Below are 17,386 nucleotides of genomic sequence, written 5' to 3'. Positions count from 1 at the left end.
TCTCAGGAGGGACACCCCTGGAGCCCCCAGAGGCAGTTACAGGAGCAGGTTGGTGTGATTGGGACACATGGCACTGGGGACCTGGCGTAGCAAAGGGGACCCCTTGGCCATGCTGGACCAGAGCTGGCAAGCCACCAGAGGGGCTGGGACCTGGAGTGTCGTGGAGATGTGACAGGCTCAGTGTCGTGGAGACCAAGAACTCCAAGGCAGGGCCAGGGCTGCTGTCTGGACAGGCACAGTGTTGGATGACCCCCAGGAAGTCAGTGTCAGTGAAACTGCAGTGGGGGGGGAGGATTTTGGGTGGAGGAGAACCTTTGGAGGGGGCGGGTCACTGTAGTGCTGGCCTGGAAGCCCGGCCCTGAGCGCAGAGCTGAGGGACTAGAAGAGAACCCTGCACCCTTACCCCGCCACCCTGTGTTCTCTCTGCAGTTTAAGAACCCCTTGATCCTGCTGCTCCTGGCCTCCGCCCTGGTGAGCATCCTCACGAAGGAGTATGAGGATGCCGTCAGTATCGCCATGGTGAGTGGGGAGGGTGGGGGGCTGCGCTGCCTCCCAGACCCCGCTGCCAAGGGGCTTGCAGAGTGTTGGCATATTTTATTCAAGGAAAAAGAGTGTGGCTGTAGAGAAAAAAATAGGAAATAACAGCAGAAAGAAAGGAAAGCAAATCCTCGTCCTTCTCTTACCGCCCCCCCCACTCCCGTGGAGGTGTCCTGGGTCATTTTGCCATCACTGTCTTGGTAGATACCCCGGGGGGCTTCTGGTGTCTTTCTTTGGGGAACAACACTGCCGTGAAGTCCTCTTCCATGACCCCACTGTGCATGCTGCACAAAGCTATCATTTGTAAGCCCTTCCCCGGATGTAACCGCTGAGCACCTATTTAAAAAGAATTTTTTTTTTAATTTAGGTGAAAGTCACATGGTTAAAAAATTAACCATTTTAAAGCATACAGTCCAGTGGCATTAGCACATTCCCAGTGCTGTGCAACCACCAGGTCTAGCTAGCTCCAAAATACTTCACGGCCCTAAAAGGAAGCCCCCCTCCCCCACCCTACCTACCATCCCCCTCCCCAGACCCCTCCTTTCCCCCTCCCCACCCCTCCCAGCCCACCTCCCCAGACCCCTCCCCTTTCCCCTCTCCACCCCTCCCAGAACCCTCCCATTCCCCCTTCCCACCCCTCCCAGGCCACCTCCCAGCCCCTGGCAAACCCCAGTCGGCTCTCTGTCTCTATGACCTCTGTGGATATTTTATATAATGGAATCATACAATATATGACCTTTTATATCTGGCTCCTACTGAATACCTTTTGATGACTGTCCTTCCTGCTTCCCTCTGTCTGTCATGTGCTCTTTTAAAATGCAAAAGCAGGCTCCTTCCAAGCAATAGTATTTGTTCCTCTGTTTAAAAGGCTGAAGCTTCGTCCATATCTTCTGATATCGTGGAACAATATTTATAATATGTTGTGTGAAAAGGCTGTTTATAAAAGAATGTGTCTGTATCATAGGATCCTGTGTTGTATGTCTATGTGGAAAAATCTAAAAGGGTACCCTAAAATGTGAACCTTTGGATGCCAGAATTTGGGATGATTTTTCTGTTCTTTTTCGGGGCAGGGGGAAGCGGCTCATCTGTTTTATAAATTTCTTTGTGCTTGGTTTGCAAGAAGAAAGGAAATTTATTTGGAAAGGGGAGGTGCTGTGTCCCACCTTCCATGGACTCATTCACTCACTCACCCGACAGCTGGGTGCTCACGCCACCCTCCCCGTTTGTTCCCTAGGCCGTGCTGATCGTGGTCACTGTCGCCTTCATCCAGGTGTGTAATTAGTTCCTGTGGTCGTGGTCAGGGTAACCATGGTGTGGCAGTGTGGAGTTCCCACCCTTGATTATCATGTTCCATGTGCTGCCTGCCAGGAATACAGGTCGGAGAAATCACTAGAAGAGCTAAGCAAGCTGGTTCCTCCCGAATGTAACTGGTAAGTCAGAGTTTCCCTGGAACTTTCTGATTCATCGGAGGAGTCGGTGGGCTGGTGAGTTTGGCAAAAGTTGGGCAAAGTTTCTGTCACTTGTAGCGTGATGGAAGAGGACCATGTCTGTCTGGGGGTCGGGAGACCTGGCACCTGCCCTGCCAACAGATTACTGTGTGTCCTTGGGCATGTCATTCTACCTCTCCGGGCCTCGAGTCTCTCATCAGGGTCTAATCAAGGTGCCTGGGCTGGGGCCACAGCCGGCGGGAATGGCTTGGGGAAGAGGGCGGTATGGTGGGCAAAGCTGTGCCCATTTTTCCTGCAGAGAGCATTCAGAAGTTGCATTAAATTCTCCAAGAGGGAATGAGAGGAGCTGGTGATGCAGGGCTGGAACGGGCCGAGGCTTCAGGCCGCTGGACTGCGGGGCGAGATGGCACAAGGGTGACCGCCAGCCGGCCACGTGCCCTGCAGCCCCACCAGCCTCTTTCCTGCCTGGTCATTTCCACGGGGCCTCCTGTTACCCATCACAGAGCCCTCAAAGGAGAAAGGAAGGACCAAACCACAGTGCTGTGCGCTAGAACTTGCTGGGATGTTCTGTAACCCGCGCTGTCCAGTGCGGCACCATTGCTCACATATGACCCCTGAGGACCCGGGTGTGGCTGGGGTGACGGGGGAAGTGAGTTCTTCATCTCCCTTAGCGTAACTGGCTGGTGGGGGCTCGGGGCTGCAGTCCTGCACAGCGGAGGCTTAGAGCAGCGGCTGCGGCCCCCCACACGGAGGAGAAAGGGTTTGGCACCTGGCTTTTTCTCCATGTAATTTCTAGTACGCCAGTAATCCACATGCTTACTCTCCTTGTAGAAGTGGACTGATTTCAGAAAAGGTCCAGGTCTGCGCCCCCTCCGCTGACCAGCTCTGCTGAGGTTGGGGGCTGCGTGTCTTTCCTAGATCTGCACATGTTGTTCAAAAGACAGTAACTGAAAATATCTCACGACCCCAGGGGCTTCGGAAGGGTTTAAACATATGGTAACTGTTTCCTGAAAGGTGATGTTTGGGGAAGAACCTTCACATATATTTGGATATAAATGGCACAACTGCACCCCACGGCTGGGGATAGAAAGATCTAGTGGGATGAGTTCTACCTCTCAAGGAGCCAGCAAGTGAGGGGCGTGTGTGTGTGTGTGTGTGTGTAATACAAGGAAGAGAATAATGAATAACAGAGACAAAAAGGATGATGTGGAAGCATGAGAGAAGGTGAGTCAATTCTAGAAGGTTCACTGGGGACACTAAAAATGTCTGGGCTTAATAAGTAGACGAACAGGGCTGTCAGAAATCCAGATGTGGGATGTGTGACATCATACAAACAAACAAATGTAAATGATTTATGTGATTTGAGGATCTGATCTTAAGTTTAAATATCAAGTCTTGGCCTTTCAGGTGAATAGTATGCATTATTGATGTTCCCGGAAGTCACTTCTAAAAGATGATTTTCTGTTCAAGGACAGCGGTGGCAGGCAGGTGGGTAGGGCACCGAAGATGAGCAGCCTCCGCCTCGGCATCTGAGGCCTGTTGTACGAGCCAGAAGAAACACCTGCCACGCAGGTCTCTCTTGGGTTCCCTCCATCCTCTGTGCACTCAGTGCATCTTTAGTGAGCACCTACTGTGTGCTAGGAGGAATAGTGCCGGGGTTACACGGGTGAGCCAGGAGACGAGGGCTTGGCCTTCAGAGCACTCACACTCCTCCCAGGGGAGGCAGATAATAAACTGAAGGAGCAAGTTGACTTTGGACTGTGGCAGGTGCATTAAAGCCAAAATGGGGTCCCAGAGCTGGAGCCACAGAAAAACCTCCCAGAGATGCCATAGCACGCGGTAGAAGAGTGGGAATGGCTCCGAAGAGCTGCTGCTCAGGCTGCCCTGATCTGACGTTTGGGGAGGAACTGACATTTAGGTTGAGACCAGAGGAACAGCCGGAGCCAGCCAGGGGAAGAGCTGAGAGAACAGCAGGTGAATCTCTGATGGGTGCTCCTGGCTACACGGACAGCTCAGCCGCACAAACCAGAGAAATCATGTCATCTCATGGCAAGGGATGTGAGGTGGGAGGGCCAGTGTGGTTGGTTTGAGAAGGCTCCGAGGACTGAGTCCTTTGATTTCTTCACCGTGCCATCCTCGGCTCATTGGCTCTGTTCTCTGGCTGGCTCCACTCGTGCTCCCAAGACCCCTGCCATAGCTCCTGGCATCAGAGGCAGACATGGAAAGATCCAGCAGAAGAAGGGGTCGTGTGTATGTGTGTGTCTACAGAATGAAGAGACCTTTCTCTCGAGCCCCCAGCAAATGTCCACTCATGTCTCAAAAACCAGTGTTATGGAACGTGCCTGTGCCTAAGCCAATCGTGGGAAGGGGATGGGGTCACCCTGATGGTCTCAGTCGGTCAGGACCCCCTCCCTAGAACAGACGGCTCTGGACGAAAGGGTGGATGTCTGAACAAGAGTCAGTCCTGTTAACAAAGAAGAGGGGAATGTCCTCTTCAACGTCCAGGGTTGGCCGAGACCTTGAGACTAGAAAGAGCTGGGTGTGTTCGAAGGCTGGATGGCCTGATGGGGAGCACCAGGAACGGGGGAGGAGGCAGGTCCCGGTCAAGGGGGCCTTAGCAGGGCTTTTGGGTTTGAGTCCAAGGTCACTGAAAGCCATTGGAGGTTTGGAGCAGGAGAGAGTTGTGACCTGATTTTTGCATTTTCAGAGCTCTCTGGCCACTGGGTAGGGGCGAATCGAAGAGGGCCAGGGGTAGGGCAGGAGTCCAGCTGCGGCTGCGGCGTCCGAGGAGGGGGGGCTGTAACTGGAGCCTGTGCATAGAAGCACGTGCATTGTCCCCGGCACAGCTGGGAGGAGGGGTCGTGGCCCGATGGGGAAGGAGGTCCTAGGCTCCTCCGGTACTTACGATGCTCCCCCCCAACCCCGGCTCTGATGAGGCTCTTCCATGCTACTCAGCTCTCCATTGCCAGAGTGCTGTCTTCTCTGAGGACAGAAGCGCTGCCAGCTGCTGAGTCCATTAGGAAGCTTTAGAGCTGCAGACCTACACCTACAGAAGCTTCTGGAAGCCATGAGGCTCCACCTTGTTTCCAGGCAGGGTAAACAGTAGTAGTCGCCCCACGTTTCAGATGAGGCCCGGGGTCTCCCAGAAGCCACACAATTTTCCAAAAGTCTTTCAGGGTATGTGAATTTAAAATATAATAAAACCATAAAGGCACAAGGGTTTGTCCATAACTGAAAGAGAAAGTGTGATTCTCTATTCTTTGCTCAGGTTTATTAAAATGTGCAAAAATGGGATGTGATCAGCGTGCTTTTGCTTTTTCCCATTTCAAATGCAGCATAAGAGAAGGAAAGCTCCAGCATCTGCTTGCACGAGACCTGGTTCCCGGAGACATTGTGTCTCTTTCGATCGGAGACCGGATCCCTGCAGACATCCGTCTCACTGAGGTGAGGGGTCCCGAACCCTGGTCTGGGCGATATGCAGACGCTTAGCTTGTCGGAGGCAGGCATTCTCTGTTACACGCACGCACACACACACACGTGTGCTGACACACAAGGCATGAAGTTAGCAAGCAAGGTCATTGTAAACACAAAGCCCCTCAAGTTGTATTTCATAAAATATTTATTCCCATTTTCAGTAAAAGCCTAATAACAAAGTTTGGTGACGTGAGTTTCTGGTTTACAGCAGGCTGCAGGAGCAAATTAAGCCAGGCTCGGGCTGAGAAATGAGGCAAGAGTTGCTTCTAGAAACAGCTACTCTGATGTCAGAAAGAGGAGATACCAGATTGCTGAATGACGAGGAGGGAAGCAGACCGATGAAGACGTAACTCGTAGCCCAAGCTTTTACAGTGGTGTAGTTTGGGGACATCAGGCGGGGTTGGGGGGGGCAAGCTGTTTCCCTGACCTTTGTGGGTGTCCAGGTGTCACTGGCTTACAGGACAATCCCTGAGGCTCTCGGAGATAATCGTGGGTTCCCGAGAAAAGGTTAAGTCCAGGTCAGAGGGATCTGTTGATGGGGTAATCTATTTTATGAATCCTTCCAAGAATACTAAAGAGTTGTTGAAAATTCTCAGTGATAAAGGATTAGGCAGGTTATCTCCCCGAAGTATTTCTTTCCAGAGGATGTGTTTTCAGGAACTCTAGGATTGTTGGCCTGAGTTTGAACCGAGGGCCTGTCATTCACAAGCTGGGTGACTTGGAGCAAGTTACTTAACCTGTGTGTGCCCCGGTTTCCCCATTTGTAAGATGGGCAATGACGGTGCTGTAGGGTGACTTAGCATTACATGACATCATAGATGGAGAGTGCTCCACGCAGCGCCTGACACGGGTGAGTGACGGGCATGTGTTGGAAATCAGGGGGCCCTGGGTTTCACACCCCTGCCCTGCACCTCCCGGTATATGACTTTGGGGAAGGATTGGCCGCTCTGGGCCTTGGTTTCCTCATCTATGAAAGGGGATAGGCTTCGTTCCACCTTGAGGAGATAAGACCTGCAACAAGCTCAGCCCGGTGACGTGGCTTGCTTCACTGTGCTCTCTTCCCTGCCTCCTCAGCAGTCCCCGAAACAGCTTTTAACCCCCAGGTAACTCTCAGTTTCAACGAGTTTTCTTCCTGACTTGCTTATGCTAAATTCTGTTCTATTCTGTTAAATGCTATGGACAGCACAGAATGCTTTCTTCCTTGCCACCGGGCACAAACACTACAGATTTCCCTTTTGGCACTTTGCAACTCCATTGAACAATCAATAGCTTTGTTTATTCACAGTGGGACATTTGTGTCAGCTATTAAATTCTGAGCTCCAGGAGAGCTTTATATGTAGTGTAAAGCTATTTAAGTCCAGGAAACAGCAGGTTCAAGAACGTTCTTAAAATAAGTCACCAAGTACTAGCACTCTTTGCATCCTGTGGGGAGGGGGTCACAAAACATTTTCTCTTCCCACAGTTAACCAAGGTCAAGGTCTAGGGGGAAGGCTAACCTGGGCCAGCCAGTAGAGCAGGGACACGGCTCCTTCTTTTTCCTCTCCCATTTCTGGCATGAAAAGGGTATTGAATGGGATCTGTCAGGGCTCCAAGTAACGCTTTGTGTCCGAGGTGGGAGGCTGACTGGGTGTGAGGGACAGGAGGAGGCTTGCCCACAGATGAGCAGGAAGTGACCAGAGCCCTCAGTTGTCTTCAGGTGCAACCTCCTCTGGGTGACCTCTGGTATCATGTGGGTTCTGTGCTTTGACTGTTTTCAGCCACTCACCCCCTCAGCTGACATGGTGCCTGGGAGGTCACCAGAAACTACACACAAGCACGCACACAAACACACACACGCACACAACCAGCTTTGTTCCTTCTTGGTCCAGACACTCACCCTTACTCCCTGCCTCCCTGTTTCTCTCTTCTGGAGAGAACTAATGCATGCATATATATATATGTATATGTATATATATATGTATATGTATATATATGTATATATATATGTATATGTATATATATATGAAGTCAGGTCTGTGCTAACCGCTGGGTAGAAACTGCCTCCCTCCATCTCCCAACAACCTTAAGGAAACACCACTCAATTTTCTGACTTGAGCACAAGGATACAGAAGCCTGGAGAGACTGAGCAGCCGACCTGAGGTCATGCAGCAGTAAGTGAGGGAGGAGGTTTTGAGTTCAGGTCTGGGGGCTGCAGAACCCCATCTGTCACAACCCACATTGTGTGCTTTCCTGCTGCGATCAGCTGTTCTTTCTGACTTTTTCCAGCTCCCTGTCTCTCCTGCTGGGTTCCCCCCGTCTCTGTTTCCTATGGCTCTTGTAACAAATGACTACATACAGAGTGGTGTAAGCACAGGTATATTCTCCTACAGTTCTGGAGGTCAGAAGGAAAATCGTGTCACTGGGTGGGGAAAAGAAAAATCAAGGTGTTGGAATTTTAAAAAAGAACAAATAAACCTGAGGAAGGGTTAAAGCTCATGTCTTGGTTTGGAAGGTTGAGGTGTTGACTGAGTCTCAACCTCTAAGATTCCTGCCCATCCCAAATGGGCTTTAATGAAATATATTCAGGATTAAATATGCTTAATTGAAAGATGTTCTGTAGACCAGAATAAACTCTGAGTCTTACTGACCTCTGCCTATTTCCACATGCCTACTTAGTTCCAGTTACTGCCAATTCTCTTGTTCCTCCTGGCTGGCTCTTCTGCCCACGCCCACCACCACCCTTCATCGAGAGCCTTCCTCTGTTGCGCTTGACCTGTATTTCTTGGATTGTAGGCTTCCCATCCCATTATAGCCTCTTCCAACATCTAACATGATTTTGTGATTTCATTCACCTCTCTTCTCTGCTCAAGACTTTTCCTGGTTCCTCATTACTTATAAGGTACTATCCAAATTTCTTTTTTTTTTTTTTTTAAAGATTTATGTATTTGACAGAGAGAGACACAGCAAGAGAGGGAACACAGGCAGGGGGAGTGGGAGAGGGAGATGCAGGCTTCCCGCTGAGCAGAGAGCCCCATGCGGGGCTCGATCCCAGGACCCTGAGATCATGACCTGAGCTGAAGGCAGAAGATCAATGACTGAGCCACCCAGGCGCCCCACTATCCAAATTTCTTAAGCAATGCCAGATGCAGTTGAGTTCAACCACACGTTCCACAAGTGCTCTGCTCCATGTGGACCAAACCTGTCTTCTTGCCTGTGCCCACTCCATTCAGTACTGCTCAAGGGCAGGACAGCTCTCCATCCCGCCATGGCTTCAGCACCAGGGACAGCACCCACCCCCCAGAATCTGTACCCCAAAGAGGGTGAATTGGTGCCCATGTTCAGCATACGGGGTCACTGTCCTGTTAATGCTGGTGGGGTACTGGGATAAGAGAGGTCTTTTCTTGGCCTCCCCCTCCTCTCAGTTGCTTTGACTAAGCGTGTTATTACCAAGTTCAGGCATCGTCAGTCCCCCACCTTGCCTTCTTTTCCTTCCCTGCCTGATTCACTCACCAAATGTCTGGTCATCCTTCAAGACCCATCTCAAGTCCCCGATTCCCCAGGCACTCTCCTCTTCCAGATCATCCCCCCAACCCAGATGCTCTACCCTCCTGTTCCCCATTCCGAAGCCTTCTGCTGCAGATCAGACCTGACAAGAACATCAGATTATAATAATTACATCTCCCAGATTCAGTCAATAGAGGGGATCCCTTCCCACTATTGACTTATTGTTTTTGTTACAGGGTTACTTAATGTGAACAAACATAAATTTAGGTACAGATTCCATGTGTTTCAAACTTTATGCAACTGTAAACCTAAGCCAAATTTTCCAAGTAAGTACAATTTATTCAAATTATCACATGTCAGTTAGACAGTTAAACAGTGTTTTCTGGAAACCAGATCCCTGCTTTCCATGGGGATTTGCTGATTTCTGCTTCCTGCAGTCTGTGGTGTCGGCAGCCAGGGGTGCTGGATGACTCCATCTCCCCATTTCTTCCTTCATTGTGTTAGGAGCTACTCCAGGAAGTCCTTTGACTTGCCCTTGATGTCCTGGAGATTAAAAAAACACAAACTCTAGATCAGCTGGTGGTTGTCTTTGTGGTTAATAGAGTTAAGAGAAATATATAGGCTTCAGTGGGTCAGGGATTTACTCCTCTCTCGAATAATGAGAGACTGGAATTGGAGTGTCCAGAGCCGATATGGTGGCTCCAGCATGGAATAAAGAGCCAGGGCTTCTCCCAGCCCCCTCATTCATTCTGCCTTCCCATGCTTGTACTATGGCTTCTGGAGCTACTATAATGAAGGCCCAGGTAGGGAGAAGGAGGAAGCTAGAAGGGTGAAGAGGGCCTGTCAGCTCAGCCACCTTCCCAGATCCTACCCAGGACTGTTGGTGATTTCTTGAATCCCATTGTCCAGAAGGTAGAGACATTGTGAGTTGCAAGGGAGGCTGGGAAGTAATACTGTGTGGGAGGAGGGCCACATGGCCACCCCCAACCCCCGATACCATTCCCAGTGGGGGTTCTGTTAGGAAGGGGGACATGGTTATTATACATTCAAGGAGTAGCCCTTGTCATCCTTGGGGCCTGGGATCCCAGGGCAGTGTGCATATTTATAAAAGGGGGTTATGAATTTTTAAAATTTGCAAGTATAGAGAACTCACCAGCCCCTATTTGAATAGTGCCGATCTAACTGTTCTCTTGGGAGTTTGTAGGAAGAGGGCTTTTCTAAGTTGGTCGTCTTTGCTGAAATGGCAAGGTCCTGAGGGGCAGAAATCACCCTGGACCCCTTCTATGTCCTCCATAGTATCTGGCACAGTTCTGGTTACAGGGGACTCACCTCTTGAGTGATACCTACTGGGTCTGTGTTAGTTTTGCAAGATGGTTAAGAGTGCAGTTTCTGGAACCAGAGCCTTAGTTCACACTTCTGCTGTGACATGAAGTAGCTGTATAACCTGGAACAAGTTATTTAAACTCTTCATGCCTCAGTTTCCCCATTTGTAAAACGGAGAAACCAATAGCATCTTTCTTGGAGGGTGTGGAGACTAAGAGGCCTTGTGAAGTGCTTGGTGTAAGGCCTAGCACATCATAGGAGTTCTGGAAATGGGAGCACCTCCCTCCTCCTTTCCTGGTGTGTGTGTGTGCTGTGCCTATGTGTGGTTTCTTTTTTTTTTTTTTAAGATTTTATTTATTTGACAGAGAGAGAGAGGTAACAAGAGCAGGAACACAAGCAGGGGGAGTGGGAGAGGGAGAAGCAGGCCTCCCGCCGAGCAGGGAGCCCGATGCGGGGCTCGATCCCAGGACCCTGGGATCATGACCTGAGCCGAAGGCAGACGCTCAACGACTGAGCCACCCAGGCGCCCCTGTGTGTGGTTTCTGGTGTTAATGTAACCTTAGGCTGTCACTGAATGACCTGGTTCAGTGATGCTCAAAGCACATGAATTGTGTGGGGGTCTCTGAGGTGGGCAGGACGTGGAATGTCCGGAGAAAGGCACAGATGCTTTGAAAGGTATATTCTAAATTAACCATTGCCTAAGTTTTTTCTAACTTTACACATTACATTAAAATGTTAACTAATGTTACAGAAGGTATGAGACATGTTTTTCAAGAGGGGCTACACATTCAAAGCTTGTTCAGTTCCTCGAGGCATCTGAGGCCATGTTCTGATCCTGGTTCCCTGATTTCGATGTGTTCTTTGCTATCTGTTGGTAAATGGCATGATGGGGCCAGATACTGTCCTATGTTTTCCTGGTTGCTTTTTTTTTTTTTTTAATTGTGGCAACATTTAAAAAAAGAAAAACAAAACTTTGTTACGTTGTAAAATGTGATTTGGATTACCTAGTGGCAGAACATCCTCATGAAAACAGCCATAACTTTATGGCTGAGGTTGAGGAGGGCAATCTGGCTCACTTTCCAAACCAGACATCAGAGCCAGTGTCTCTGAAGACACCTGTTCGGGAAAGGCAAGCACTCTGTGCTGGGTACCAGCAGTCCCAGCTGCTCTCCAAAGGCATCTCCCAGGCCACCCCTCTGTTCGACACGGTCAATGCCAGACCAGTCATTTTGATAAATTGGCAAAATGACAGTGATTTCTCAGAACCTAAAGATCATGTTCAAATGTAAACATAGACACAAGCTTTCTTTAATGCACCTACGATAAATGTCTGAAGTTCCTGAATTCTATATCAAACTCAGGAGCTTCTCGTTTGTGATTTTAGAAATGACCCTGAGTATCAGGGATGGTCCCCAAGAATCTAATTTTTTCCCCCTGCCAACACAGTCTTAGGAGTTTGTTCAGGAAAGACTTATTTGAATATCCTGCCAGGTCAGTACAGATAACCCAGTGAAAAAATCATTTACAGCCCAACTCTAGGTCCTAGCAGAGGGATGTTTTCTGCTTAGAGATGCATGCCTATTATATAGATGCCCAATGGTCAGACTTCATTCTTGGCAGTCAGGGGCACGATCTCTTATGCACAGGAGACTTTTCCCAGTTGAGGAGTTTTACAGGGGAAGTGTGGTCCATTCTGTGCTTTTAAAATCCGTTCTCAGGGTGAAGGGGCAGAGTCCATCGTCTCTTCCTGTTCTAGGTCACGGACCTCCTGGTGGACGAGTCCAGCTTCACAGGAGAAGCCGAGCCATGCAGTAAGACGGACAGCCCGCTGACGGGTGGAGGGGACCTCACCACTCTGAGCAACATTGTCTTCATGGGGACCCTGGTGCAGTGTGGGAAGGGGCAGGTAAGCCCCAGGGACCTTGGCTGCCCTCACCAGCGGGCTTCCAGCTTCAGACCTCACGCTCCTCTCTCCTGAACACAGGGAGTCGTGATTGGAACAGGGGAAAGGTCCCAGTTCGGAGAAGTGTTCAAGATGATGCAGGCTGAAGAGGTAAGGGCCAGTGGTGGCTTTGGTTTTTCGGTAGTCTGGGGTTTGAGATTCCTCTCAGCTACCTACACCAGCCCTGCCCGCTCCTGGGGAGCGAGGATGATGTGGGTAATACGAGTTCATGCTTTTCACGCTTTTAAAAATTTATTTTTATTGAACAACATTTATTAGGATTTTGTTGTCAAGATATAATTTACAGACGCTCACATGCACAGCTCTCAAGTGTAGAGGTCAGTGAGTTTGTATATATGTGCCCGCCTGTGGAATTGTCACTCCGCTCAAGGTATAAAGAAGCCAGGCGGAAGCTGAGGGGCGCTACTGGGATCTCCTCTCACAAACCCATTGTTCTCATCCTTTCAGACGCCTAAAACCCCACTACAAAAAAGCATGGACAAGCTAGGGAAGCAGCTGACACTTTTCTCCTTTGGCATCATTGGTGAGTGAAGCATCTGCACTGGGTCGGGGGGATGGAGGGGAGCTGTCCTGAGCAGCTATGGCTGTTTCTCGAATATCTTGCTGCTGACTTGGGTGAGGACCGAGGGATGGGACTGGAGACTCTGATAGTACCAAGAGGTTTCTCTCTTAGTCCAGGCTAACTGTGACATGCAGCCCGACATTGTAATGGCTTCCCATGGTCAGGGTGTATTTCTTGCTCACACCAGCCCATGGGCACGTTCCTGATTGAGTGGCTTTCCTGGGTAGGTCCCCTCTACACACCAACTCAGGATCTCGGGCCCCTACCATATGGTTGCTCTCCCTCCCTCCAGGTCCTCAGAGGCTGGCCACTCTCCCCACTTGTTCAGCCAGCAAGTGGGCAAAGTGGGAATGCAGAGGCTTGTGGGGGAAATGCTTAAGGCATGGACCTGCAAGTGAGGTCATCACCTTGGCCCACTGCCCAGTCTTGATTGGCCAGAATGGAGTCACATGGCCTACCTAACCGCAGAGGAGACTGGGAGGTGTGGTTTAGCGGTGCACCCAGCCATATTTCTCTGCTACCGAGCAGGCTATCCCTGGGCTTGTGCCTCTTGGCCTTTGGCAACACACCAAACAGCATCCACATGATGCTGCGGACCTAAATGTAGGTCTTAAGCCTGAATATCCCCATGGGGCCACCCTGGTCCGTTCATCGGCTCCTTCCTGCTAGCTCCAGCTCTGGCTTTGATTCTGTGTTCTTCATTCCCAGCTTTGAGGACCCACTGGCTCCTGGCCCATGGCAGATTCTCAATCAACCAACAAACCACTGCCCATATAGCACAGGCAGTGATGAGAGGCTGTACAGTGAGTCTCCCTAAAACTGTGGAGCCAGGCAAAGTTCGTGGGAGAAACAGCTTTCCCTCCTAGAAGCACTTTCATTGTGCCTTGGGCCACCCAGATGCATGAATTCATTTATCGAGTGTCTATGACACGCTAGTCACTGGGATAGGGTCAGGGGCTATCAAGATGGATCAAACACAGCTTCTGCCCTCTGAAGGACCCCAGGCCAATAAGAGAGAGATAGCCGAACGAGCATGAAATGTGAAGGTAGTGGTTAATCTTGAGTGGGAGAGTTGGGAAGGTTCCAAGGGGAATGTGACATTAAACTGGGTCTTGCGGGATAAGTAGGAGCCTGCCAAGTGAAAAAAGAGGGAATTAAGGATTCCAGGCAGAGCAAAGGGTATCTTCAAAGGCATGGAGGGGATCTGCACTCCTTTGCAACTTTTAAGAGGTAGTAAATTTTGCAGAGAAGTTAAGAGGATGTGGTCTGGAGTCAGGGCTTTCAGTTCTGTCATGCTGGGGACAGACCTGCTCGCCCTTCCTTCCCTGGGCACCCCTTCCCAAAATTCCAGCATCTAGTTGCCTTTCCAAATTTCAACTTTGGATGTAAGTGCTCAGAGTTGGCTAAATCACTAGCTTTACTGTTGTGAGGTAGCTCTGTGCCTTTTTCCCTCCTTCCCAGCCTGTTTTGTCCTGGAGCCATAATGGAAGATGGGTTATATCTTAACCTGCCAAGTCTGATCTCGACTAGTGGGGGTCTGAGCTGTGACAGCATTTTGAGGTCATGCTCCTGCGTGGTGGCAAGGAGGACTGTGACAGATTCGTGATGGCTGTCATGGACACAGGTGGGGAATGAAGCCCATGCATTGCCATTCACTGGCCATCCTTGGGGTTGCATATTGACCAGACATCTCTGGGAGAGTAGAATGCCCACGCGGTCCTGGCTGCCCGGAAGCCTCTTTTGCTCTCTAGTGTGGGGATTGGAAACTCTGGCTCCTGGACCAAAATGAGTTTGCCACCTGTTTTTATATGGCCCACAAGTAAGAGATTTTATTTGAGAGAGAGAGTGTGTGCGCACAAACAGGGGGAGGGGTAGAGGGAGGGAGAAGCAGACTCTGCTGAGCAGGGAGTCCGATGTGGGGCTCGATCCCAGGATCCCCAGATCATGACCTGAGCCGAAGGCAGACGCTTAACCAACTGAGCCACCTAGGTGCCCTTAATAAATATTTTCAGAGCTGCTCTAGCATTTTGGAACTGGGTTCCACCGATCCCTGCAGGGCCCAGAGGGGAGATGCAGGGAAGCTGTGGTGGGCTGGTCAGTGCTTAAGAACCGACTTTTCCAGGAGAGGAACGTTTGCCAGGCTCCATGGTGTAAATACCCTCCACGTGGCCACTTTCAAACCACCCATGTACTGAAGTCACTGAGTGTGGGTTTGGGAAGAGATGCGCCGCACCAGCCCCTGGGGGTCCCGTGGGCATGCTCCAGCTTCCAGCAGGGGCCTTCAGGGCGGGGTCGGGGCCCAGTGCCTGGGGCTGCAGGCTCAGCACCCCACCCCTATTTCTAATAGAGTTGTCCGTCCAGTCTCTGCATCTGGATTCATTTGGGTTCCAGCTGAGATTTCATTTGCCTACCACTACTCATTACTGTATGGAAAAAGACCCTAACAAATCAGGTCTCGTGACGCTGCCCCCCAACACACACACAACCCTACACACGTACACACACAGAGCTGTCACCCAGCACAGAACCTGCCCTGGCTCCCCGTTCCCCGTGACGTGAAGCTGCTGTTCCTTGGCAGGTCCTCCGAGGCTCAAGCAGGCGACTCCGCTCACCTTCCCGCCTCTTCCGGCCGCAAAGGCAATAACAGCCCCCAGGAGCTGTGCTGAGCACTTGGAGGGGATTGTTGCCTCTTAAATCCTGAACCAACTTCTCGAGGGAGACATGGTCATTATCCCCACCTTACAGATCCAGACACTGAGGCCGCACCTGGCGGCCCCAGAACTTCTCCCCATTGCCGGAACGTCCTGTGCATTTTCATGGGTCCCAGCGTGACTCGCGCCCCTTCTCCGACCCAAGGGTCCCTCTCTGGCAAGTCCTGTAAGCAACGGGCCCATGTGCCCGTCAGCAGGAGCACGTCAGCTGCCACATCCCACACTGTGGGGGCGTCCCCACACGTGGGGCACCTGGGGAGAGCACGGGGATCACCTGTAAACATTTGCAAACAGCCCGAGAGGAACTAACTGGCTGATCATTTCCTTCTTGAACTGGCTTGGTCCTTGCCTGAGAAAGTGAAACCATTCTTTTTTGCAGGTGTGGAAGGTCTTAAGAAACAGGAGAGTGGTTACAATACTTGAGGTTCTTACTCGTCACCTTATTCATCTATTCCTGAAACTCTTAAGGGAATGAGTTGGAAACAAGTTTGCATGTCCGAGGACGTACGCGTGTGCACGTGTGTGCGTACATACACTTCTTGTCTCTTCCCCAGGCTTGATCATGTTCACTGGCTGGCTGCAAGGGAAGCAGCTCCTCAGCATGTTCACGATCGGGGTCAGGTAAGGGCACGGCGCCGACCTCGCCTCGCCAGGGTGGCGGGGAAGGTGGGCCAATGGGGGAGCAGGACCCTGGCCCTGGGTCAGAATGCTGTGGGTTTGTTTGAAGCCTGTCTCTTCTGCTAGCTGATTCTGTGGCTCTGGGCAAGTGTGTTGGCCTAAACAGAGGGGAGGCTGGCCTACCCCGCACAGCGGTGCCCTCGCGCGGCCTCTGGGGCAGGGCAGGAACTCTCCCGCATACCACCACCCCCTAGCTGGCCCCCCGGCCACTGGCCTTGGCCCTGCAGATACTCGTTGAGCGCCCGTTGACCCAGGGTGATGGAGCCAGATCAGAGTTTGCGGGCTGATGGGGAAAGTAAGTGTGAACGAGTCAAGCGAACGTTGATAAGATAATCATAGCTCACAGTCAAGGCTACAAAGGAAAAAGCTGCAGAGAGAGTAGAAGGGGGGCAGGAAGAGACCTGTCCTGGAAGGGTGGCTGGGGAAGGTGCTCTGAGGGGTGGGAGACGAGGAGGAGCCTGCTCGAGAAGGCAGGAAGGGGGTTCAGCGGGGAGGGTCCCACCACGGTGGGGGGTGGGACTGAGCTGGGGGCCTCTGGGGACACCAGGAGGGACTGGCTGGGCTCCATGAGCAGAACCACACAGTGGAGTTGGGTAGGGCACATAGTGCCAGCCGCTTATGGGTCCCTTTACTCCTGATTCTAAAAAACATCATCCGAGCCCTCCACATGGCATGCTGGGCCATCGCTACTCTTGTTTTGGAAACGTGTTGGCCGTTCTTGACATAGACACAGGAGGTGACAGGGCTGTGAGCCCTAGCTGGCTGCAGCCGAGAGGGGGCTCCGGGGGCATGGGGAGCTGGCTGTGGAATGTGGGGTTCGAGGCCAGGATGCGCATCCTGGAAGAGTGGGTCAGTGTAGAGTAGGGGTCTCCAGAATTAGCCTGAGGACGGGAGGGTCCTGGCGAAAGTTTGCTCACCAATCACTGGTGCCCTGATTCGGTGGGTCTGGGGTGGGTGGGGAGAAGCTGAGACTCTGCATTCCTGACAAGCTCCCTGGGGTGCCAATGCTGCTCTAAGTGGTGGCCCACTGCAAGAGGCAGGGCTGGGGAAGAAGGTTGAGCCCCTGACAAGAGTGCTCAGGTGACTAAGCCTTCAGAGGCAGGTGTGGTGGTGCAGGGACAGAGGAGCCTGAGCCCTGGGGCGAACTTCCAGAAAAAGCAGAGCACTCAGAAGCCGTGACACCTAAGAATGTCCCCCAAATAATGGC

At 51.3% G+C, this 17,386-nt stretch overlaps 1 protein-coding gene across 1 annotated transcript in view; it reads left to right on the top strand.

The window, feature by feature from the left end:
- ATP2C2 (ATPase secretory pathway Ca2+ transporting 2) overlaps nt 1–17,386 on the top strand; it is a 78,745-nt gene that overhangs the window by 45,221 nt on the left and 16,138 nt on the right. Inside the window, exons 4-11 of the mRNA XM_054511234.2 lie at nt 430–519; nt 1,772–1,807; nt 1,906–1,967; nt 5,321–5,429; nt 12,022–12,171; nt 12,250–12,318; nt 12,676–12,751; nt 16,056–16,122. Coding sequence (XP_054367209.1) covers nt 430–519; nt 1,772–1,807; nt 1,906–1,967; nt 5,321–5,429; nt 12,022–12,171; nt 12,250–12,318; nt 12,676–12,751; nt 16,056–16,122 — 659 coding nt within the window. The remainder of the gene's footprint in view (nt 1–429; nt 520–1,771; nt 1,808–1,905; nt 1,968–5,320; nt 5,430–12,021; nt 12,172–12,249; nt 12,319–12,675; nt 12,752–16,055; nt 16,123–17,386) is intronic.

The sequence above is a fragment of the Mirounga angustirostris genome, unplaced genomic scaffold (genome assembly GCF_029215605.1).
Source record: "Mirounga angustirostris isolate CCGP_5_RB_7025 unplaced genomic scaffold, mMirAng1.0.hap1 SCAF_16, whole genome shotgun sequence".
NCBI lineage: Eukaryota > Metazoa > Chordata > Mammalia > Carnivora > Phocidae > Mirounga > Mirounga angustirostris.
This window is presented reverse-complemented; position numbering and strand designations above follow the sequence as displayed.